At 43.1% G+C, this 24,881-nt stretch overlaps 1 protein-coding gene across 6 annotated transcripts in view; it reads right to left on the bottom strand.

Moving 5' to 3' along the window:
• The window catches only part of MID1 (midline 1), a 603,051-nt gene that overhangs the window by 66,819 nt on the left and 511,351 nt on the right, over positions 1-24,881 (bottom strand). For all 6 annotated transcript variants that reach the window (XM_073667309.1, XM_073667310.1, XM_073667311.1 and 3 more), the window contains one exon: positions 6,111-6,218. In XM_073667309.1, the coding sequence (XP_073523410.1) occupies positions 6,111-6,218 (108 nt within the window). The remainder of the gene's footprint in view (positions 1-6,110; positions 6,219-24,881) is intronic.

The raw sequence follows: 24,881 nt of genomic DNA, 5'->3' as shown, positions 1-24,881 counted from the left end.
CTGATAACCCAATTCCTGCACACAACATTTGGCACCCAGTCTAAAACAGCTTGGGAAATCCCCCATGTTTCTTAGGCCTGCCCAGAATAACTTCATTCAGAACACCTTATCTACTGGAAGTATTGAGCAGCATTTTGGGTCATACTCCCCGAACAACAACGAGGCAATTCCTTTTGCTGGAGATATATTATCTTGCCAGTGATCATTTTTAAAGAGAATCTGCCGCCAAGTTTTTGCTATTCCATGTGACAGCGGCATGATGCAGGGGCAGAGACCCCACTTCCAGCCATGTATCACTTTTTGGGGTAAAGTTTTGATAAAATCACGGTTTTATCTGCTACAGCTCTACTAGTCCCCTGAATGCGGAGCTCTGTATAGCCCCGCCCACATCACAGAAAACTGCCAATCAGTGGTGGGGGCGGGATTATACAGAGCTCATCAATTTGGAGGACTACATGGCAGCATGTTAATAATCCTCTAGCTATAATCTCCGGGTGGTCTTATCAAAACTACAGCAAGCAGCCCAGTAAGTGACACATTGCCGGAATCACGGTCTCTGCCCCTACATTATGCTGTTATCAGATTAGGTGGCAAAAACCTGGTGACAGATTCTCTTTAATGAAGAAGTCACGTGATGTATCTACGCACCTATACATTAATTTAATGCTAAAGGTGTGTGGGCCCTTTTTTTTTTTGTATTATATTGTAGTGTACTTGGCCCGATCCGAGGCTGAACACCCTTATCCACCCATCTTTCCCAAATAAGGTTTTAATTACAAACTGTTTTCCTTTCACCTCCCGAGTTCAGATGAGCCCCAGCTTGGCACATCGAGAGGCGAGACACATGGTAGGGACCATCCATACAGGTCACCTTAAAGTGGTTGGATGGCTTTTGCGCTTTTTGATAAAAAAATGTAAACTAAATACGTTACGTTTTTAACGTGTATAGCAATATTTGCATTCATTAGTCAAAGTGATTGTATATTGGTTACATTGAATATTTGAGCACCTGTTCATTAATTTAATAATAAAGGGGTGCAGGCCCTATTTTTTTTTCGTTTTATAGATTTCCTTTAAGACTGAGGATTGCTTCTCTACAATTTCTGGCTTACAGTTTTATCAGGGATGTCTACCCATGGAGACATCTCATTGCCAGGCCTGGACTTTTATCCACAAATAATGTGCCCCACTACTATGTCTCCCTGGAGAAGGCTTATGGTGAATGTAAATACCTGGATAATTGTCGGATGAGCGTTTATAGGAATACTTGTTCCCAATTATGGCAGTGACCATCTGAGGAATGAGCAAAATGCTCTGTGATATGGTGATCAGATCATTTATGCCATCATAAAAGAGTTGTTGGTAGTACATCGCCCCAAGTAAGCAGAGAATATGCTGCCAATATTGTATGGGGACAGAACAATCGTATTAGCAATCACCCAGTCATCGGCTGATGTAAATGGACCAATAAAAGAGTTACAAATTACTTGTTATATAGTCGATCAGCACTTCGTAAGGTATATTGACGGGCTAAAAAGCACCAATGTACCATTAGAGACACCCCCACAAGACCAACTAGACAGCCCAAGCCTTAGTGACCAGACATTACAATATACTGACCAACTACTTATCTCAGGGAAATAGAGATAGCTTGTGATTGAGGCTTTCCATTTGTTCTTTATTTAGAACAGTAAGGTCTGGGCGTTATCTTTGTCTGTCTGATTAGAGTGAAATAGAAAAAAGTTTAAAAGTCCCTGCTCTAACGCTCCTTCCAAGCAAAGATCTGATCCTAATCCTGAAGTGATGCCTGAGGCTGGCCATACACATTAGATGTGTGTTGGTCAAGAGCCATCTCAGACAACTCTCCCATACATAGGAGCATTTATTTGGCAGAGGGCTTCTTTGTTCTTTACCAGAAAGCCGCTGAATAACAAGCTGGCTGGCAGCTTATTTCAGGAAGAAAAATGCCATCGGCAGTCCAAAATCAGACATGTACGATCAACATCCCTTCAAACCATCAGTTGGCTGGAGCCTCCATGAACATTAGTCTGTAGGCCAAACCCATTGGGTTCATCCAACATTTGTCTAATGTGTATGTGGGTCTTAGTCCAGTGAATGATTCTCTTGGTAGGTCCGTGCTGGCTTGGTGTGACCCCCCCCCCCCACATAGTCAAAAACAATACAGGCTCCAAAAATTCCATGGCACCAGAGAGTAATTTAGGGATAAGAAGTAGCCTTTATTCCATCCTTAAAATTGCAGTGACCAAAAAAAATGAGGTAGACACTGCAACGTTTTGGCCCTAACAGGACTTTATCAAGCGAGAAATACAATAAAAATGGCTGTAATTTTTATTGCATTTCTGGCTTGATAAAGGCCTGCTAGGGCCAAAACGTTGCAGCGTCTACCTCATTTTTGTATTGTCACTATGCGATTTTAAGGATGGAATAAAAGCTATGTCTGATCCCTAAAGTACTAAATTATTTCTTAGAAGTAATGAATTGATGCATGCAAAGCAAGCTTGAGATTAATTACTACAGACAATATCAAGCTGTACACAGTAACAATCTCTCTTTCAGCTGGCCAAGAGAGTTAGGAAATAATTATTAGTTACCTAAATTCTATCTCATTTAAATTTAGAATAACTGTAATTTTTGTCATTAACAATCTAAAACTATGTTGCTGAAATGGAAAGTTGTAGGATATAATATATTTGAACCGTAAAGCCTATAAAGATCTATATTGCCTCTAACCTAATACAATGTCAAGTTGTGTTATAGCAGAGATATCCAGTGATGAAAACCCTGCTGGGGGCCATTATTAGGACCATCAAGGAGAGATATGGATTGTTATCAGAGTGACAAACCAACGTGAAAAACATGTCTGTTAAGATCATAAGAGAAGCTGCACACCATTACACCCTGAACCCAATACTATCACCCCTAGTCAGACACTTTGACCATATGATAAACTATATATTGTGGCCCCGAAGTCTTCAATAACAAAGACAATGAATGATCTGTACGGATATCACAATTGAATACTGGAGCTCGGTTTTCCTAAAGTAATGGACATCAAGTTTGGCTACTGGTGACAAGGCCTTGTTTTCAGTGAACCTATTTTTTTTTTGTTCCCATTTTAACTGTTTATGCACCAGGTTTATGGTGTATGATGGGTCATATATTTTGTCATCAAACATGGGCTTAGGTAATAGAGTTTATTGTTAAGAACACATTATTACTATGTTTTTGTACAAAAATGCTAGCTTTGCTTATTTAAAAGTATGTAAACCCTTATTCACACTGCTGACCAGTATATATTAAAGCCCTCATGGTATTTGGAGACAGAAAACTACTTGTGACATTTCACCCTTCAGAGCAGCGCTCTTCAAGCACTTTTACATCAGCGACTGGCCAACAGGTCTTTTATTTGAAGTTAATTAGAAGTGCATTACGGCTCAGTGAACCATTACAAGTGCAGTGGACTTATTCTTAGTCGGCCCTTTTCTCACAAGAGCACCATTAGCCTTGACATTTAAAGTTAACTTCAGAGTTACAGAATACCACATACCAGGACGGCACAGCTACGCCAACAAATGGCCACAAAAGAAACTACAGCGCGATAGAAGATAGAAAGCTATTGTGATGGAAGAGACTCCTCTTTGTACGCAAAATAGCAAAGGCATACCCTTAAAGAAAACAGGTCACGTCCTAGTTGCTATGTACACAGCCCCCATAGTGTTGTTAGTGATGCAATTTCATTAAAATTGGTGCAGCTATAATGATTTTATAACATTTTATACTTCGATCCTACCTGCTCATTCAGTCATAGGGGTGTGATCCTCGTATTCAGTCAGGGGCAGCACCGCATTCAGTCACTGCTGGCGCCGTCCATGTATTTGAATATTGCTTCCGGCAAGTGCTATTATTGTGGGGCGCATGCGTATTTGTACATGTCAGGCCACTGGTCCTGCGCCTGCGCAGTGAGGCTGTGTGATTACCAGCTTTACTGCGCATGCGCTATGTTCCCCGCACGTGCGCAGTAAAGCTGGTAATCACACAGCCTCACTGCGCAGGCGCTGGGAACATTCATGACTGAATAGGACAATCACACACTTATGACTGAACGAGCAGGTAGGATCTAAGTATATTAAAGGTTATAAAATCATTATAGCTGCACCAATTTTAATGAAAACAGCTTGTTAGTGAAGCACATCGCATCACTATCAACGCTATGGGGGCAGTGTAGAGGGCACCTAGGATGTGACAGGTTCCCTTTAAAGGAAACATGCCGGCACATTTTTACATATATATGTATGCTTGTACAGGTTCTTGCTCCCCCTCAAAAAATAGACCTGTTTTTTTTATAGAAATCTGATGTGCTAGTAATGACAAATCTAGCCTGGAAGCCATATGCAAATCTAGCTGTAAGTGCACAGGGGCGTATCAATGCACTTGGATAAGTTCTTCCAGGTGCAGCCGCACGCACCAAATGCACTATTCTCCATGATAGAAAATTGTACTAAACAGAATTGTTCTAAAACTAAAAATACATTATAACCTTTTAACCTATTAAATGCTGCAGTCAATATGTGCTATGTAATGTGCACTGACATTAGGGTGCATCATTCTATCTGCCCACTGGCGTGCAAGTGACGCGGTCGAAAGACGCTGATGGGTGGGCATGACAGCCTGATGTCTGCCGGAAACCGCCCATGCCTGTCATAACGGTATTCCCGTGAAAGCCAGTCTGTAGCTTGAGGTTCATAGGAGACTGTGATTTTTACTATACATAGCAATATTGTGGCATTGCTGTGTGTAGTACAAATGATCGGATAATAGCACGTTCCCTAAGAAGACTACCAAATACAGCAGAAAGTGAAAAAAAGGCTATAAAAAATATGAAAAAAAAAATAAAAAAAAAGTATAAATGTTCAAATCCTTTATCCTCATTAAAAAAGTAAATATAAAAAAAATACACATATCTGGTATCGCTGCATTCACAAAAGTCCGATCTATCAAAATATGAAATAAATTGACCTGATTGGTAAACAGAGTAATGAGAAAAAACAATCAGAATTAGGTTTTTTGGCCGCCTCGATAATGAAATAAGAGCCGATCAAAACACTGTATCTACCTCAAAATGGGATCAGTAAAAAATGTCAGCTCAGTGCGAAAAACAAGTCCTCACACAGCCCCATCGACCAAAAAATAAAAACTTTACGGGTCTCAAAAAATGGCGACACAAGTGATCATCACAACAAGATGAATGGTGTCATTCAAAAGTACAAGTTGTCCCGTAAAAAACAAGCCTTCATAGGTCTACGTGGATAGAACAATAAAAAAAGTTATATTTCTTGGAAGAAGGGGAGGAAAAAAATTAAACTGCAAAAATGGAAAATAGCCTCGTTAGGAAGGGGTTAAGAATAATTATTCTGAGACACAATAAAGTTATTATTATTTTCTATTTGTATTAAAAAATAGCCAAAATAATAATGATTGATATATTATGCTAAAACTCCTTGTAATTTATATAAAAGCAGAGTAAATCAGGATGCTAGGTGAGCAGGGGTCAGAGTCATGAGGCCATGATGTGGTGTGATGCCTTATCACTAGGCATCAGGCGGCATGAGGTCGCGGGCCTACTAACCACAAGAGGTGCCAGGATGTCAGCATTACAGGGCAGGACAAAGAAGTATCCACTGACGTAGAGCACACATGGACGGCGAACCTGAAAATCTTTTTGGTCATTTCTAGCAGGAATTATTATTTCATTCACCTCTCACGGCAGTGAGGTGATTGCGTGCTTGAGGCCAAGATCACACGTTCAGTATTTGGTCAGTATTTTGCCACGGTATTTATGAGCCAAAACCAGGATTGGGTAAAAAATGCCAAAGTGGTGACGAGTTTCTATTATACTTTCCCTCTGATTGTTCCACTCCTGGTTTTGACTTACAAATACTGATGTATAATACTGACCACAAACTGATCATTAGAATGTGGCCTAAACGTTACAATTCTATTTTTCAATCTATAAAATGCTTACAGTACATTACACATTTAGAAATATATGGTCAGCCTATAGAGAGATTCATATAGAAGAAGGTCTATACCTTGCCTTCCTTAATTTTTGTTCCAATAATTTGTCTCCTCTGCTGTATAATTTCAATGAGTTGGTCGCTCTCTTCCATTAATTTCGCTTCTTGACGAGATGCATTCACCTGTAGAAATAACAATGAACTGCATTAAAAACAAAACAAAATAAAAAACAACCATTTTTGCATGGCCATAGAGATGCTGTGCAGCCAACCTGATCAAAGGGCCTAAAGAAATATCGATCTACTTCAGTCTTAAGTGCTGCTCTCCAATGTGCAGCCACATGCTTCACAAGGTGAATACAGGCCAGGGCCCACTTTGCACTTATCTTCAAAATGCACAATTTTTTTAAAAAAAAGGTAAAAGCTGAACTTAAAATTTAAAGATATCCTTGAGACACCTACACAAGTCATTTGCTAAAACTATTTTTGGAAGTGCAACAAAGCATGATTAAGTGCGTGCAAAAACAAAATAAAATAAAAAATGATTAGCAGAAAGCATTAGAAATCTTGCAATTTTCACAGGACTATTTTAGACTCATAGTCCCTTTCCTTTCGGGAAGATTTTTCAGTAGTCTCATTATCATCAGAGGCAGGATTACAATATCAATTCTATATACAACACATCACATAGTTGTCATCATTTAATATACTATACATTCCTATTTTGGTGTTTCCTGGTTCTCCCTAGAAGTCAGATTACTGATATTCCACATGTCTAATACAGAAGCAATATCGATGACATATTGGCTCAATGGTTAGTACTGCAGCCTTGCAGCGCTGGGGTCCTGGGTCCAAATCCCAGCAAGGACAACATTTGCATGTTTCCCCCATATTTGTATGTGTTTTTTCACGGTTCTCCGGTTTCCTCCCACACTCCAAAAACATACTCATAGGGAATTTAGCTTGTGAGCCCCAATGGGGACAGTGCCGATAATATATATAAAGTGCTGTGAAATATAATATATAAGCAAGAATAAAAAAGTAAAGATAATCATTATGTTGACATTTAATGATCATGACCTATGCTACCCTTATCTACATTGAGGTCGGTTGACACAAAGTGAGGTTTTAATACCAAAGACAGGATAGAAATGTCCCGATTTGGGTTCACCTTGTCGCGGTGGGATAGCTTTTACACTTTTTTGATCAAAATAGTGTTAACTAAGTATCCTATGTTATTTACATGTACTATTACTATAACTTAATACAGGGTATATGCTCATTTTATTTTTTTCTTAGGTTTTGTCTGTGAAATGGGCACAGTGTGAAGAGCTCTTACGCATTGTACATATACCAGCTTATGCTCCGGCTCATTTCTTTGGTTATGCATGCAAAAAAAACAAACCAAAAAGCCAGATATGGTGGTTGTTAGGTAACAAAAAGGCATCAAACCTTTTAGTACGCAGAAACAACTAGACATTCGCCAACTTCCAAATATTTGATGTTTGAGGAACGAAAGAAGTGCTTGCATATATATGCATTATTTATAAGGTTACTTTATGCATCTTGATAGAAATTATGGTCACAGACATGACTACTCAACAGGCCTGATACGTTAAACCACTGTACTTCTGTTTGACAGCTGCACTAAAAGCGATTAAAAAAAAAAAAAAATCCAGATTCTGTAAGAAAAAAATACAAGTCTTTTTTTTTATAACAAATTGCAAAAAGGAAACAGATACTTTTATTGAGATATGACAAAGCCAATATGATCACCAATTTTGAGCTGATTTACGACATTATGTGTATACAAAACTTTATAAGATTCAAAAAAATCTAAAAAAAAACACCTGGAGAAAAGTTCTAATAAATTTTCCATTCCTAATCATTTGTGCAAAACATCAAAGGCTAAATGACCAACAAAACAGTCGAAAAATGGTTGCTCAGGTCAACTTATCCTATACCCATCATTATTCCACATCTAGCTTGTAGGAACAAGGGGATAGGAGGAGTGGGTCAACAAACATCTTACTCATCATGTTCCTGCAACCATGGGCCCTGAGAAAGAGGACTATTCTTATTGTAGACATATGTTTTTTTTTTATCAAACATAAATTTCTTTCAAGTAACGGCCAATTGTCTCCAATGATATGACTACAACCGAGGAAGTCTGAGCTAGGGCAGGCCGGTTAAGCAATATTAGACAATTTCTAAATGCACTCTGGAAAATTTATAACTAAAATTCCGGATTCCAGCTTGTATGTACATCCTGTACTGCACCCATCCTCAAGCATTTCCCAAAGTATTTAGCAGGTAGGAGACAAGGTTACAAACATGTTATCACAGATGGGAAATCTCTAAATAACAATAATGAATATTAAAAAAATAAATACCAAGTCCTTTCAGTAAAGAAGAAAAAAAATGTGAAAAAAATAAAATAAAAATAGGTTAATATTTTGTTTTGAGTGCTTAAGCTTCTGGTTCTTGTTTAGCATAATTCAGAATAGGCAATTGAGCCATACTGGATGACGGTGGTCAGGCAGCACATGCCTCACAGTCTGTTACTAAGGACTTTACGTCAGGGCCAAACTGGCATAGACTAGAAAGCAAAAAGGTTGCAAGAAATCTTTTTTCCTTTCTCTCGTTCATATTACCATTTTATATACTGTTCTTGTTTTAATTTTTAAGATATTTTTAATTTACAAAGTTAAAGCATCAATTTCTTTATACTAATTACTATGGTTGTGTTAGCCTTAAAGAGCTTGAAAGGAGCTGCATAGAGTTCTTGGAGACCTCACAGTGTTATACACATCTTTTCAAAGTAATTGGGAGTACCGGTACTTGTGTTTTGCAGTGAATTGATTCATCACAAATCAAACTTTTCAGAATAATCCGCCGAAGCATTTCAATTTCAAAAGATTAACTCATCTGTAGCCTATAGTCTAAGTAGTAATATAAATGGTTGTCAAACTTCTTATGAACTCATAAGCAGCCAAGTTAGCTCAATTATCTGTGCTTTACTGTTTATTGGCTAACTTTGCAACATTCAACCTATGCTGTCGCATGAATAGGTGTCTTTCTTGTCTTTTCCTCAAGGCAAAAGCCATTTTCATGGAATTTCTGAAGTGCTCTAACAGAGAACACCGGAGCTCTTGGCCGAGCTGAGCGCTCATATGTTTGGGGCAGCTGGGAGAAATAGCTGTCGGTCAAACCATCATTCAGCCAACACCTATCTATTCTTAACGGGGTGCTTGAGACATTATTGTGCTGTTTCAGATCTTCCCACGGACAGAGGCGGTGCAGTCAGAATGAACAGGGACCGGAGTGATGGGGTCAAAGGTAGAGGGGTATAGATTGCGACTTATGACTGGTGTCCACAGAAGGAGACACCTCAACTTCTCACACTCGAGGCAACCCGTCGAGCACAAATAGCACTGTTTTTTTATTAATGTTGTGAAGAAAAAGGACATTTCCTAACAGATGCACCACCGGGATCCCTGCACTGTTGCTGTGGGACACTTTACATAGGATATGCTGGTGAATTGGTAGTGTGTATTGTCACGGCAATGTCCATGACAATGTTTAGCAATTAGGCTAAAATTTGCTGTGTGGATTTCTGTCTAGAGACGAGCGAATCCGAAATTACACATTCGGTTTTCGTAACGGACAGTTAGTGTTCCAAGGGAAGAGAGAGGTCTTTTCCAGCTCTAAAGTTTGGGTGTTCAGTGTTTTCAATGGAGTTCAGGTTCTGGTTCAAGTTTGGGTACAGTTCTGGTACCCGAACTGAACTTTGGACTAAAGTTCGAGTTGGGTAGCAGAGCCCGAACTTCCATGGGTTTGCTCATCCTTATTTCTGTCCGTTAAAACGCATACAGTACTGCTCATCGTTATTGGCACCCATGAAGTTTAAAGTACATAACATGGAATATCTCCTGAAAAAAATGAATCAACTGAAAGTTTTTTTGTATAGAGACTCGTGTTAAATACAAAAGAGAAAATGATCAACAATAATAAAACAAAAAACAATGGGAGGGAAAAATAGAAAAACCTAAAGCTTGCTGTGACGCTGTAGATTAATTTTTGGATAAAAGTATTGCGTTTGTTTTAAATCTTTTTTATTTACGGAGAAATCCTGCAACGTGGAAGCAGACAATTTTCATAGTTGTTTAATGCTACCATACAAGTCTATCGTATTACAATGACTTCACGGTTGATTGTGTGTAGCGTGCACTTGACTGTCTGTGCCTTTCACATGTGTCACGTTATATTTTTGTGCAACTACTATGCCACCCACATGCATTAAAAAAGCAAAAGGTGAAATGTCAGCACACCTACGAAGCCATCCAGACAGCTCTGTTTACTGTCATGGGTTTATGATCACTTTTTTCGCTTGTAAAAACCTCAGCAGCAAAACTCTTCCTTGTAGCTGCCAGTCTGAGCAGCAGTGTCATGAAGACATGGCTGAGTAATGTGACGTGTTTACATCTGCAGCCATACTCCACATTCAGCGGCGGCTTTGAAGCCCTGAGTGACCTAAAGCAGAAAGGTCCTGTAACTCAAACTGTTTTATGACAACACATACATTAACAAAAATACAATAAAAGAATGGAACTCTCTGGGAAAAAAAGGGATTTAGCATTTGCCATTGTAAAGTGTATGAATGAGTTAAAATTAGCAAGCTTCCTGCAAAGTGCCTGTAGTTGCACACAATATCTACATTGTTTAGGACATCAAGTCAGCTGTAATTCTGATAGATCAGTAATGATGCAGTAATGCATGTAAGTATGGGTATGAAGCCATTCACAAAAAGTCCTAAGCTGTTTCTCACTCAGACCAACCACATGGATACAGATGTGATCAATAAATAAAATATACACAGTACAGGCGATGACCTACTGTGACCCAAAAGTGCAGAAAACCATGTCCTCCACAATCCAATAACTCGGTACAGAATCCACATAATCTGCTTAGAGACAAAGCTAAATAACAATTGCAGGTTTCTACCCCATCTAGAACATGAAGAAATCTTAAGTAAAAATATGGACAGGAGTTGTCTTTATGACACAGTTCTTCACTTCCATGTATGTGTATTTGGTTGTTATGGAGAATTCAGGGCTGTGAAGTTGGAGTCGGTCTATTTTGGTGGAACAAGTATAAAATGGACAGACTACGAAAATATATAATAAATTGGGTACAGTAGTACAATGCTGGATGTGCTGTAAATGTTCTCATAAGAATTTGGGAAAGTTATGAAATGTCCTATAAATGTCTGTCCTATTCCTGATCTAAGGATCTGGGCTTTTAGTTGAGATGAATCTGTGCTGCCCTTTATGTACACGCTCAGTAGTGAGGCAGTGAGATGAATCTGTGCTGCACTTTATATACACGCTCAGTAGTGAGGCAGTGAGATGAATCTGTGCTGCACTTTATGTACACGCTCAGTAGTGAGGCAGTGAGATGAATCTGTGCTGCACTTTATGTACACGCTCAGTAGTGAGGCAGTGAGATGAATCTGTGCTGCACTTTATGTACACGCTCAGTAGTGAGGCAGTGAGATGAATCTGTGCTGCACTTTATGTACACGCTCAGTAGTGAGGCAGTGAGATGAATCTGTGCTGCACTTTATGTACACGCTCAGTAGTGAGGCAGTGAGATGAATCTGTGCTGCACTTTATGTACACGCTCAGTAGTGAGGCAGTGAGATGAATCTGTGCTGCACTTTATATACACGCTCAGTAGTGAGGCAGTGAGATGAATCTGTGCTGCACTTTATGTACACGCTCAGTAGTGACGCAGTGAGATGAATCTGTGCTGCACTTTATGTACACGCTCAGTAGTGAGGCAGTGAGATGAATCTGTGCTGCACTTTATGTACACGCTCAGTAGTGAGGCAGTGAGATGAATCTGTGCTGCACTTTATGTACACGCTCAGTAGTGAGGCAGTGACATGAATCTGTGCTGCACTTTATGTACACGCTCAGTAGTGAGGCAGTGAGATGAATCTGTGCTGCACTTTATGTACACGCTCAGTAGTGAGGCAGTGAGATGAATCTGTGCTGCACTTTATGTACACGCTCAGTAGTGAGGCAGTGAGATGAATCTGTGCTGCACTTTATGTACACGCTCAGTAGTGAGGCAGTGAGATGAATCTGTGCTGCACTTTATGTACACGCTCAGTAGTGAGGCAGTGAGATGAATCTGTGCTGCACTTTATGTACATGCTCAGTAGTGAGGCAGTGAGATGAATCTGTGCTGCACTTTATGTACACGCTCAGTAGTGAGGCAGTGAGATGAATCTGTGCTGCACTTTATGTACACGCTCAGTAGTGAGATGAATCTGTGCTGCACTTTATGTACATGCTCAGTAGTGAGATGAATCTGTGCTGCACTTTATGTACACGCTCAGTAGTGAGGCAGTGAGATGAATCTATGCTGCACTTTATGTACACGCTCAGTAGTGAGGCAGTGAGATGAATCTGTGCTGCACTTTATGTACACGCTCAGTAGTGAGGCCGTGAGATGAATCTGTGCTGCACTTTATGTACACGCTCAGTAGTGAGGCAGTGAGATGAATCTGTGCTGCACTTTATGTACACACTCAGTAGTGAGGCAGTGAGATGAATCTGTGCTGCACTTTATGTACACGCTCAGTAGTGAGGCAGTGAGATGAATCTATGCTGCACTTTATGTACACGCTCAGTAGTGAGGCAGTGAGATGAATCTGTGCTGCACTTTATGTACACGCTCAGTAGTGAGGCAGTGAGATGAATCTATGCTGCACTTTATGTACACGCTCAGTAGTGAGGCAGTGAGATGAATCTGTGCTGCACTTTATGTACACGCTCAGTAGTGAGGCCGTGAGATGAATCTATGCTGCACTTTATGTACATGCTCAGTAGTGAGGCAGTGAGATGAATCTATGCTGCACTTTATGTACATGCTCAGTAGTGAGGCAGTGAGATGAATCTGTGCTGCACTTTATGTACACGCTCAGTAGTGAGGCAGTGAGATGAATCTATGCTGCACTTTATGTACATGCTCAGTAGTGAGGCAGTGAGATGAATCTGTGCTGCACTTTATGTACACGCTCAGTAGTGAGGCAGTGAGATGAATCTGTGCTGCACTTTATGTACACGCTCAGTAGTGAGGCAGTGAGATGAATCTGTGCTGCACTTTATGTACACGCTCAGTAGTGAGGCAGTGCTGTGGAGTCAGGGATATTGAGGAGTCGGAGTCAGTGGTTTGGCTTACCGACTCCACAGCCCTGATGGAGATTACATATTGAGAGAATCATGGTTTAGATATTAGAAAGCCTCTTGATCCAAAACAGCTCTTACTCGTCAAGGCATGGGCTCGACAACACCCCTGATGAGGACATCAGCAATTATATATTATATAGATAATTATTTGGATTGGACGCCCCTTTTAATGTATGTTAAATAGCAAAGTATACCGTAAGATATCAGGTGTATTTACATTGCACGATTAACAGGAACAAGCTTTCTTATGATGGTTCATTTCCTAATAATTGTGCAATAAATGTGCAATGTAAATAAGCTGCCGATCACATGACAAAGAAGCAAAACGCTTGTTTGTTGGGTGTAATGATTTTTTGACTTGGTTAAAACATTGTTCCTGGAGGCAGCACACTATCCTGTATAAATAGGACCTGTGCTGCCGAGAACAATCGCAGCCTACCCGCACAGAACAATCTATTACAGATCATTCAGTGCACATCTGAAGCACGATCTTCCTGTCTAAACAGGCTATTAAACAGCTGCAAAAGTGCTGCCTATCAGCAATCGTTTAAGACTGGCCATACATATTAGACGGCTGTTGGCCGAAAGGTGATTTGGCCATTCGTTCCGCTGGCAGCCATTTCCACTGACTCTCCCAAACACAAAAGTCCTTGTTCAACCGAGCGCTCCGGTGTTCTCTAGGAGAAAGCCGCTGCCTGACATGTCGGCTGTGATTGGCAGTCTGAAATCAGACATGACTGATAGACGTCTTTCTCGATATCGGTGGGTCGAGCTGACATTGGTCTAATGTGTATGGGCGCTTAATGCCACAGTTTGGCAAGTGTAAACTTCGCTTTTCTCATATACCTCCATGACTAAGGGTTCCACAACCTCCTCAGTCCTGAAAACTCCACTTCTGACTTGTGTTTGACACAAGAGGGTCTTTCAGTCAGCCAGCCTACTTCACATACAGCGCTGCTCGCTGCATTCCCGGCTAGGAAACGCTTTCCTGTATCAAACTAAAGCTGGAAGTGAAGCCCCTGGGACAAGGGACGGTTGCCGGATATAAGGGGAACAGGGGCATACTTATTAATTGAAGGATATGATTAAGACGTATATCATGTCATTTACATTTAAAGATATATTTTGCTCTAACTGAACAATCCCTGTAAATCCTGTAAATGGTGAGGGGAGGCCTCCATGGTTGCTACATTCATGACATATTTAAATGAAATATTTCACAGAGAAAGGCAGATTCAGTGCTGTGATCTGTCACACTACAAAATGTCAGAGGGTGCCCCAGTTATGGGTTATTTTAGGATTGCACCAATATGAAACCTTACAGTCTTGCGATGACCTCACACGGAGAAACTATTGTGGTGTTTGTATTTTTATGTGTTCATTTTACTTTTTAGAGGAAGAATTCAATATCCATAGTGTATTTCACAGCTGCAATATTACTCCCTTCCTTCCAAAACATTCTCAAAATAGCGGCCAGGAAAGGATTAAAGGAAATGCCAAAGTAGGCCTGAGGATTAGGAAGAGTCATCGAACGCATGGTCACAGAGCAAAATCTCACATGAAGGACTGAATTACAGAGGGGCTCACGTATCATTATTACACAGTGTGACTTCATCCTCCTCCTTAGTATAGGCAAATTAGGAATGACCCATCATTGATGAAACCACTAACGTTACAATATTACGGCCCTAGAGACGGCATACAACATAGCCCGTGCCATGTGTATACACATCTGACATGTATGTGGCACATCATTTTTTTTAGACCATTACTAGTATATATGACCTAATGGCTGAAGTTGTATTTTATTAAATCAGGACATAAAATCATTTTATAACATGGATAAAGAGCACTGGAAAAGCAGCTTTGATGCGTTCCCTCCATTGTCCTGGGGGACAATAACTGGCTTCCTGGTTCCCAGCGTAATCGACCTGTAGTAAAGCACCTGCACTTTTCTACACAGTGAACACATCAGTCAGTACGGAGTCTGACAATTGCTGCTTTGGGAAATTTGGCAGGAAAGGGAAGGTGGGGGTAAGTGAATTGGAATGTCTCATACATACACTTCTCTTCACACAGACATGCATATAAGAATCCTGTGTATAGTAGTGTCATACTCGAGATTAATTACGGCACAAGTCTCATTTCTCAACACAGAAGTAGTAAACCTTGAGATACCGACAGTTTACAAGCCATAATAGAAGCGGCTTTTCTACTATACAGAGGAAAACCCTGATTAGATTTACACATTCTTCTGCTGAATACGTACTGTATAGTGTAGGATTATTGTGCAGTATCCAGATGTTTTGAAATCCCCTACAACATAATGATTGTCTGTGTCTTTAATCATGTGCTCTCCTAAGGGTATGTTCACACCAAGCGATTTTGCACCATTTTTTTATGCTTTTTCTGCGTCCAAAATACTGCATTTTACAGTACCAGCTAAGTGAATAAGATTTCAAAAATCTCCTTCACATCCTGAATTTTTGTTAATTACATTGTTTGAGCCTCTGGGTGCTTTCGGAAATCTGCAGCATGTCAATTATTTCAGCGTTCTTCACCCCTTTTAATAAGTGGGGAAAAAACTCAAATAAAAAGGCTGCAAAACTGCACGTAAAAACAAAGCTATACCGCACAGAGTTTTTCCTACCAACACTCTAGTTTTTGGTGCCGAAAAAAATGCTCCAAAACGCAACGTGTGGACATACCTTTACTGAAACTAGATCTTTCAAAAAATAAATGTCTTGGTGTCCTTCGTCTACGAACCTACATAAACCTGAGGTTGCCATTTACAGTGTGTGGTGCAACCATAACTCTTCGCAGGGGCTGAACTATAATAGATACATAGGTTACAGTCACTCCCGAGTCCTGTAGAAGACCAATATTATTAATGACCTGTTGGGGGCCCTGTTGGAGATTTTGCATTGAGGCCCACAAGCTTCAAGTTATACCACGGACATTTTGGTGCCATGTTTGACTGAGACGTTTCCTTCACTCCTCATATTCACTATTTGCATGGTCTTGTGGGGGTCGTGATGACATTCCACTCGTCCTCCAGTCACTCCAAATTCAAACTATGAGCATGGGTCAACCATTCAAAGAATGAGTCAGACAACAAGCTGGTTCAAACTCAGAGCACGCTCAAAAGACTACTACAGACAACGTTCTCAGCAATGTTCTGTGTTTATTCCTACATACACAAACCTAAATACACTACATAATGGGAGGGGAAAGAGGTTGTCCGGAGCGGGGTAAGCCATGAAAGTCCAGTGTCTGGCCACTCCTGATTGGTCCACATCTCCTTATCTCAGTCTCTGGGCAGATATTGCAGCCGTCAGCTTATAATCTTGTTTCGTTTCTCTGAAATAAGTCTTGGCAACACTGGAACTGTCTTAGTTTAAGTTTCGATTTGAGTAATATGTAGCAAGGAAAGCTTATTGTTATAAGACACAAAATGGTGGTTAGTACATTAGCAAAAAAGCGTATAAAAGTTACAAAAGTATAAAAGTTACAAAAAATATATATTCTCTTTTACCCCGACATTCCCCCCTAAACACTAAGCTTTCCCTTGCTTCGGGGCCTTTGAGACTGTCCATGTGTGGGGAGAGGGGAGGTGGATTTCTTCACCCAATCATCTTAGAAGCTGCCCCCTTATGGGACGCCCCCAGACAATCGAGCCCTATCCTGGGTGACACATGGAGTTCTCCCAACTGTCCCTAAACTAAATCTCTCAATTGAACTTTGTCATGGGGGGGCTGGTCAGGCTTGTTCAAAGGAGTGTATTTCTCCATATCTTCTCTTGATTCAGAAAGGTCCCGGAGGTTGGGACAGCATTGGTTATAGCTTTCCTGTATAAGGGGACTATGCAGCACAGGACCACCAGGCCCAATACTAGTAGACCTCCCATTACTAGACAAACTCGTTGGAGGAATCCCTTGAGCCCTTCCAACCAACCTGAGAAGAAGGAGATATCTACCCCTGTGTGGTAGCTGTCCACCCTGGGACAGACAGTAAGCATATGGAAAGGATATAGAAGAAGGTAGTCATCTTTTATAGACTCGTTCTGTCTCTCTTGCAGTGGGAGGCGTGAATACAGGTGCTCTTGCCCTCAAGCTTCAGAGCCGTCGGGGTGGTGAGAAGCACAGTGTACGGTCCCTCGAACCGCGGCTGGAGGCAGTCTTTCCGGACAAACTTCTTCACATACACTAGATCGCCTGGGATGAAATCATGTACTGCATCACCTGTAGATTCTGGGAGAGAAGCAGATACTGGAGAGCGGGTGTTAGTCAATTCTCTAGACAAGGCAATCACAAATTTTACCACTCTATCATGTGTTTCAGACAACTCTTGGGGCCTAATCTCTCCTATCTTGGGTGGGGGTCCCAAACAAAATTTTTATAGGGAGTCAGCCCATGTTTGGCCTGAGGAGTGTGTGTGATATGATACAATACTATGGGGAGTAGGTCGGGCCAGGGGAGGGGATGATCTTAGATCATTTTCAAGAGCTGGGTCTTGAGTGTGGAGGCCCAAATCTGTTCCCAACGTGTTCCAGAGTTCTTTGTAGATATTTGCTGTGAAAGCTGGTCCTTGGTCCGATTCTATGACTTGGGGAACTCCAAATCTGCAGGCAATTTCGGTGATCAGTTTCTTGGCTGTGACTTTAGCAGTCATGTTGACAACCGGGTAGGCCTTGGGCCAGGCTGAGAACATATCCACGGCTACCAAAACGTACTCGTATTTTCCTGCTTTAGGCATTTGGATATGGTCGACTTGTATTCTCTGCCAAGGGTAGTCTGGTTTAGTCAGGTGTTGAAGAGGGACCCGTGCCGTACACGTTGGGTTGCAGGTAGCGCAGACAAAGCAGGATTTTGAGTACGCAGTCACAGTGGAAGAGATTCCGGGTGCAAAGTACAGTTTCTTGATACATGCCAAAGCTTGATTCTTTCCTCTGTGTGTAGGCCCGTGAGCCCATGCTGCCACAGCTGAGTACATGCGTCTAGGCAAGCAAGGCTTCCCATCCACTTGGTAAAGAGTCGAGTTGACCTTTGTATCTTTGCGACTTGCCAGCACGGCTCCTGCCGCTTTCCATTGCTTAACTTCTTCAGTGGGGGTCTTCCTTTGTTCCTCACACAATTTTTCTTTAGGCATCCTGACCCCCCTGGATTCCACTCGTGTCTCCGCTGGACTTGTATGGTCTTCCGCCGGCTGTTCTTTGGCTCTTGCTCTAGTGAGCGCCACAGCTACGGTTTGCAGGGTTTCCCCCATCTCTTCTTCCTTTTCCTGCCACTTTGATGACACATTCTCTACTGCTGCAGTCTTGGCTGCTTGGTCAGCTAGGTGGTTGCCCCTGGCTTCCCTGGATTCTAGTCTTCCATGAGCCTTGACCTTGATAACAGCAACCTGAATGGGTAGTTCCAGGGCCTTCATTAGGGCCTTAATCCATGAGACATGTTTCACTGGTGTACCTGCAGCTGTGATGAATCCTCTAGACTTCCACAAGAGTCCAGAATCATTGCAAATTCCATGTCCATACCTGGAATCGGTATATATATATATATATATATTCGCCTTTGTTCCTGCTGCCAGGTGGCAGGCCTCTGTGAGAGCCACAAGTTCAGCTTCTTGTGCAGATATGTATGGTGGTAGAGCTTCAGCCTTGAGGACTGTTAGGTCTGTTGTGACAGCATATCCCGTGTGGAACTTCCCTTGAGGGTCTGCGAGCGGATGTGCCACCATATTCTCTGGAGCAGAAGTCTCTTCCTGCAAAATTTTTATACAATCATGAGGTTCCACCAATGGACCTTCACCCTCTTCACCTTCCCCCCTAGAAGGTGGAAGCAAAGTGGCAGGGTTGATAGTCAGACATCTGACAAATGTTATATTGGAGGGCAACAATAGGGAACACTGCAGCCGCAGGTGTCTTTGGTTGGTGAGATGTTTCGGAGATGTTTGTTGCAGAACAGCCGAGAGATCATGGCCAGCCTGTATAACTAGATCATGTCCAAGGACGATATCAGCTGACTTGTCAAGGAGAATGTGAGCAGCGTGGACCGCCTTAAGGCACGTGGGGGCAGTTCGGGCGACAGGGTCCAGGCGGGCTGAGTAGTAGCCCAAAGGCCGATACTTATGATCATAACGTTGTGCTAGAACTCCAGAGGCATGACCTTCCGATTCCGAGACAAAAAGGTGAAATGGCTGAGTATAGTCTGGTAAGCCCAAGGCCGGGGCAGAGACAACAGCCTGTTTAAGGCGGTCAAAACATAGTCTGTGTTGATGAGAAACACGTGGATCTTTGGCATGAAGCCAAACTGAGCCTTCATTCTTGAGACAGTCGTACAGAGGTTGCATGAGCTTTGAGGCATCAGGGATCCATTGCCTGCAGTAAGTGATAAGGCCAAGGAAAGTCTGCATAGCGGAATAGGTGGTTGGGAAAGTGATATCCATGATGGCTTGTTTTCTTTCTTCAGTCAGATGTCTAGCACCTTGTGAAATACAATGTCCGAGGAAAATGACCTTGGGCAGACACCATTGGACTTTGCCTTTCGAGACTTTACAGTTAGCTGAGTGAAGAAACCAGAGAAGGGATGCTGACATCTCTGGCAATTTTTCTTCAGTGCCACAGAGTAAAAGATCATCCACATACTGTAGAAGGGTGACCTGAGGGTTCTCTTGAACCCATGGCTCCAGAATAGACTTCATAGAATGAGTGAATTGGTTAGGAGAGTTCTGGGCTCCTTGTGGAGTCCTGGTCCATGTAAACTGTGCTCCTTGAAAGCTGAAGGCAAAAAGAAACCACGAATCTTCGTGTAAGGGTATACTGAAGAAGGCGTTGGCCAGATCTAACACCGTAAACAAGGTGGCCGTTGGAGGCACCTGAGACAAAAGGGTGTTTGGGTTGGGTACCACTGGAGTTTCTAAAATGGTAGCTGCATTGACGGCTCTGAGATCCTGAACCAACCGGTATCCTGGAGGCTCTCCCGGAGCGGTTTTCTTTTTTACAGGAAAGAGGGGTGTATTGCATGGAGATACACATCTGACAAGGACTCCTGATTCCAGGAGGGAAACGACTTGGGTACTCAAGCTTTGTTCTTGTGCAGCCTTGAGGGGGTATTGTGGCAACCGTGGGTACCTATGTCCAGGCTTGAGGTGTACTCGGACCAGGGGAACCTGCAGGAGGCCGACGTCCTCTGGCCCACTGGACCACAGAGAGTGAGGGAACTGTGAGATATCAAGAAGAGTGTGAGGTTGTATGGTCATCATCATGAGAGGGAAGGCTTTAAGAACACAGCGGTCTTCAGTCCCTTGTTCGGAATGAGGGTCCCTCAAAAGAAGCTCCATACCATGGTTTCCGAAGGTAATTGTTGCCTTCATCCGCTCTAAGAGATCGGCTCCCAACAGGTTGACAGGGCAAGTTTCAGAGACCAAGAATCTTGTGAGTACTCCGGTGAACGGTCCTGCAGACACAGGGACTGTGAGTGGAGAGGAAGTATGTTGGCCTTCCACCCCAACACAGGTGAGGGTATCCGGTGATAGGGATACAGAAGGAGGGAGCTGTGCAGAGGAAATGACAGATGTGGCCGCCCCAGTGTCCACCAGGAACTCCAGTGGTTGATGGTCCACCTGTAAAGTGACAGTCCCACAGGCAGCCGTGAGATGCGTAGCCGGGAAAGTGGACACTGGTTGACCGAGCCGTCATTGGCGTGGATGAGATGGTTCACGGGAAGGTCCATGGTTGTGTGGACCGTCATGAAATGAGCGGTCATGGTACTGTCTGCGGGTTGGACAGTCTCTGAGAATGTGATTAGGGTTACCACACTCCCAACACAGCATGCGTCCTTCAGAATCACGAGATTGTCTTCTGTTTCTAGATGGTCCCTTGTCATCTCTTCTGTCTTGTTTTCTATATGTGGGAGTGCCTTTAACCATTACCCACTTGATTCCATGTTGGTTGCCAGGGGGTGGGTAGCTTTCTTAAGCTTGATATACCATGGCAGGAGCGGTTTTCTTCTTTGGCTTAGTATCCTTTTCCATTTTTAGCATTGATTTTTGGAAAGCTTTAACGATGTCCACCGCGTCGTTGAAGGAAGAAGAACGAATCTCGGGCCGTACTCTCAGGACTTCATCTCTGAGAGCATCTTGTAGGCCATCTACTAGGGCCTGAACCAACAGGACGGCCTGCGTCTTGACGTGAGGACTGTATCCGAGATCCTCAAAATGCATGCTGAGTCTTGCAGCATATCTTTCCACAGATTCATCAGGGTCTTGTTGAACATCTTGTACAGATCCAGCTTGATCTGACAAGCGATTCTGAGCCCAGGCTTTTAACTGTTTCATGTATTCTAGGCCGGATTCATACGTACTAAGGGGTCCTGCTTTTGTGGAATCCATGGCCTTTTGAAAGCTCTCCGTTTTCGGCTAAGTGAGCCTGGCATTCTGCAGCCAGAGTAGAACCAGCAGTAAGGGAAATTTTGCGAGCCAATCCTCCAACATGGCTCATACAGGTGTTTGCAGGGTTGACTATGGCCCCCACCCGATGTGTAAGGATGTCACCATAGCCTATTGACAGAGTGACAGGGCGTCCTGATAGGTCTACTAGATTCCGGGAGCGGCAGGGGTCCCAGACTTCTGAGGGGCTGGGGGGTGGGGTTCTTTCAGCAGTTGCTTGGAGCAAGGGCCGGAGTACGGGTAATGGATGTGGGGTGAAGGATGCCATAGGAGACGTATGGGGTAAAGGAGGGGGGGGGGGCTGGAGTATCTTGAGCCCATCCCTCATCTGGCTTCGTATCGTCTTGAGTAACAGTATGTTGGCGGAGGGAGAGCAGTCTGGCCTGAAATTCTGGGGAGTTGAGGAGGATATCCCCAGGGTTGTGGGTGACTCCCATAGGAAACAGGGAAAGCGTCTCAGCATCGTGGACTGGAGCAGAGGGTGTCACATTAGTTTCAGATGGGTGCTCTGGGACTGCGGGCTTTTCCACCTGTGCTGGTGGCTGGTAATATGCACCGGATGGATCTAGTAGTGGATATAGGCCGGATTGGGGCTTTCCGGGCCTCCCACAACAAGAGGTGTAGCAAGATGGCCGTGGGAGGGAGGAGTTAGAGTGGAAGTGGGATTGTTCTTGGAGGCAGGAAAAGGTGTAGTAAGATGGTCGTTGGAGGGAGGAGGTGGAGTGGGAGTGTTCTTGGAGGCAGGCTGGGCATCGTGCCATGGGCGGCCCGCCCCACAGACACAGCAGAACTCCGCCCAAGGTGGGTTTTGCTCTCCACACACCCGACACGTCCACCCCTCCGGTGATTTGTTGTTGGCACCATTATAGGGCGGTGGCTGAGGGCTCGGTGTAGTGACAGGCATCAACGGGGTTACGGCCAATTTAGGGTCACATAACAAATCACATTCTGCAGCTTTTATGTATCCGAACAAAGGCTCGGCATTCTCTGTTCCCCCCCTGCACCATCTACTCTAAGATGTGTCTGAGCCTGGTGCAGGAGTCCTCACCTAGCTTTCCCAATTTCTGTGTAACACATTCTTTCTACACTGAAAGTTAAAGCCTGCCTGTACTGGATAAGCTTATCATGTTATACAAATTCCTAACATTCTTCTTGCCTTCTTGCCTTCCCGTAACTCCACTAATTGGCTTAACTCCTACAGCAGCATTCCGCAACTTACGAGATCTTTCAAATTTGAATATACGCAACATTTTCTTATAGAATGCAATGATCTGTCGCGATTCAGGTCACTGGTGCAGTCTACAGGTCGCCACTCGTCAGTGTAGAGTACTCCTCAATACACTGATAAGACAGAGAGTACACCTCAATCTATCCCTTCCCTAACCTTGAATGGCGACTTTACAGTACGACTCACCACGGCACCCTGACTGACAGCAGAACCCCTCCTTATGAGGTTTCTCTGTATAAGACGAAGAGTACCCCTCAATCCGTCTTCTTTCCTACTACGGCACCACCCGTCAGTGTAGAGTACACCTCAATACACTGATGAGATAGATTGAGGTGTACTCTCTATCTCCTTTCCTAACTTTGACTTTACAGCAGTCTCTGTGGTAGACGAAGAGCACTTCTCAATTCGTCACAGATCCTTTCTCCCTTACACTACAATTCAGGAATGCTTTGAAACCTCGACTATCAGTTACGGGAGGCAGCTATCTAAAGAGAGTTCAGTGACCGGAGGAGGAGGAGATGGTGTTCACACGAGCACGCGCAGGCATGCAACGTCACTCGTTTTAACACTTGCTGGTTCAGGACGTGGTGCGGGACGCCTAAGGTCTCACCACTCGACCGATCACCCACCCAGATCCAACCTGACAACCCAACAGGAACCGCTGCGGCTGACACACAGGCAAGTGAGACATATAAAATACATCTCAACTTACCGTGTTCGATGGAGGTTGATCAGGCCTCAAATTCAGCCACCGCGGTCACCACCAGGGAAATCAGCAATATGGGTCCGGGAGGGTGGCGTACCGCTAGCCACGCCCCACGTTGGGCGCCATTTGTGGGGGTCGTGATGACATTCCACTCGTCCTCCAGTCACTCCAAATTCAAACTATGAGCATGGGTCAACCATTCAAAGAATGAGTCAGACAACAAGCTGGTTCAAACTCAGAGCACGCTCAAAAGACTACTACAGACAACGTTCTCAGCAATGTTCTGTGTTTATTCCTACATACACAAACCTAAATACACTACATAATGGGAGGGGAAAGAGGTTGTCCGGAGCGGGGTAAGCCATGAAAGTCCAGTGTCTGGCCACTCCTGATTGGTCCACATCTCCTTATCTCAGTCTCTGGGCAGATATTGCAGCCGTCAGCTTATAATCTTGTTTCGTTTCTCTGAAATAAGTCTTGGCAACACTGGAACTGTCTTAGTTTAAGTTTCGATTTGAGTAATATGTAGCAAGGAAAGCTTATTGTTATAAGACACAAAATGGTGGTTAGTACATTAGCAAAAAAGCGTATAAAAGTTACAAAAGTATAAAAGTTACAAAAAATATATATTCTCTTTTACCCCGACAGTCTCTTTACTGTGGTAGCAGTAGAAGCTCATATTTTTGTCCAACCAGCACTACAGCGATACGCCTTCTACCCCCTGCCCCGTTACGATTTGTACCTTGTAGCAGGGGACACAGAGTGAGGAGAGTTGGTTCCAGGGGGAAGACTTTATCTGAGCACAGGAAGTGCACAGTGTTTGTTGCAAGGACACCTTCAGAGGCCTTATGGAGCTCAAGCTTCAATGAGTCAGAGCTGTTCTGGCAGCACTAGGGGTCTCTACACAATGTTACCTCTGTATGGTCTATTTCCATATTAGGAATCATTTATATGGCAGTTTAAGTCGGTCATTGCTGCCAATGCCATCACCCGGCCACCAGCTGTTATACCACCACCATACGCAGATGATGCCAGCCTGTCTACTTCATCTATTATTTGTATCGGGGCCATCTAGAAGGTCGTTTTTGCCTGTTAGAGCCCTGGCAGCTGTTTTAATGGGGCATAATAATATTTTGGCAGTTTAACAATAGCCTATAAGCCAAGGTCAATGTGTGTCATAATTCTGGGCAAAAGCTAATAAGGGGCAA

The sequence above is a fragment of the Phyllobates terribilis genome, unplaced genomic scaffold, assembly GCF_046119375.1.
Source record: "Phyllobates terribilis strain yellow unplaced genomic scaffold, ASM4611937v1 Scaffold_2__4_contigs__length_985480577, whole genome shotgun sequence".
NCBI classification, from domain to species: Eukaryota; Metazoa; Chordata; class Amphibia; order Anura; family Dendrobatidae; genus Phyllobates; species Phyllobates terribilis.
Note: the sequence above shows the minus strand (reverse complement) of the source record. Positions and strands in the feature narration are given on the sequence as shown.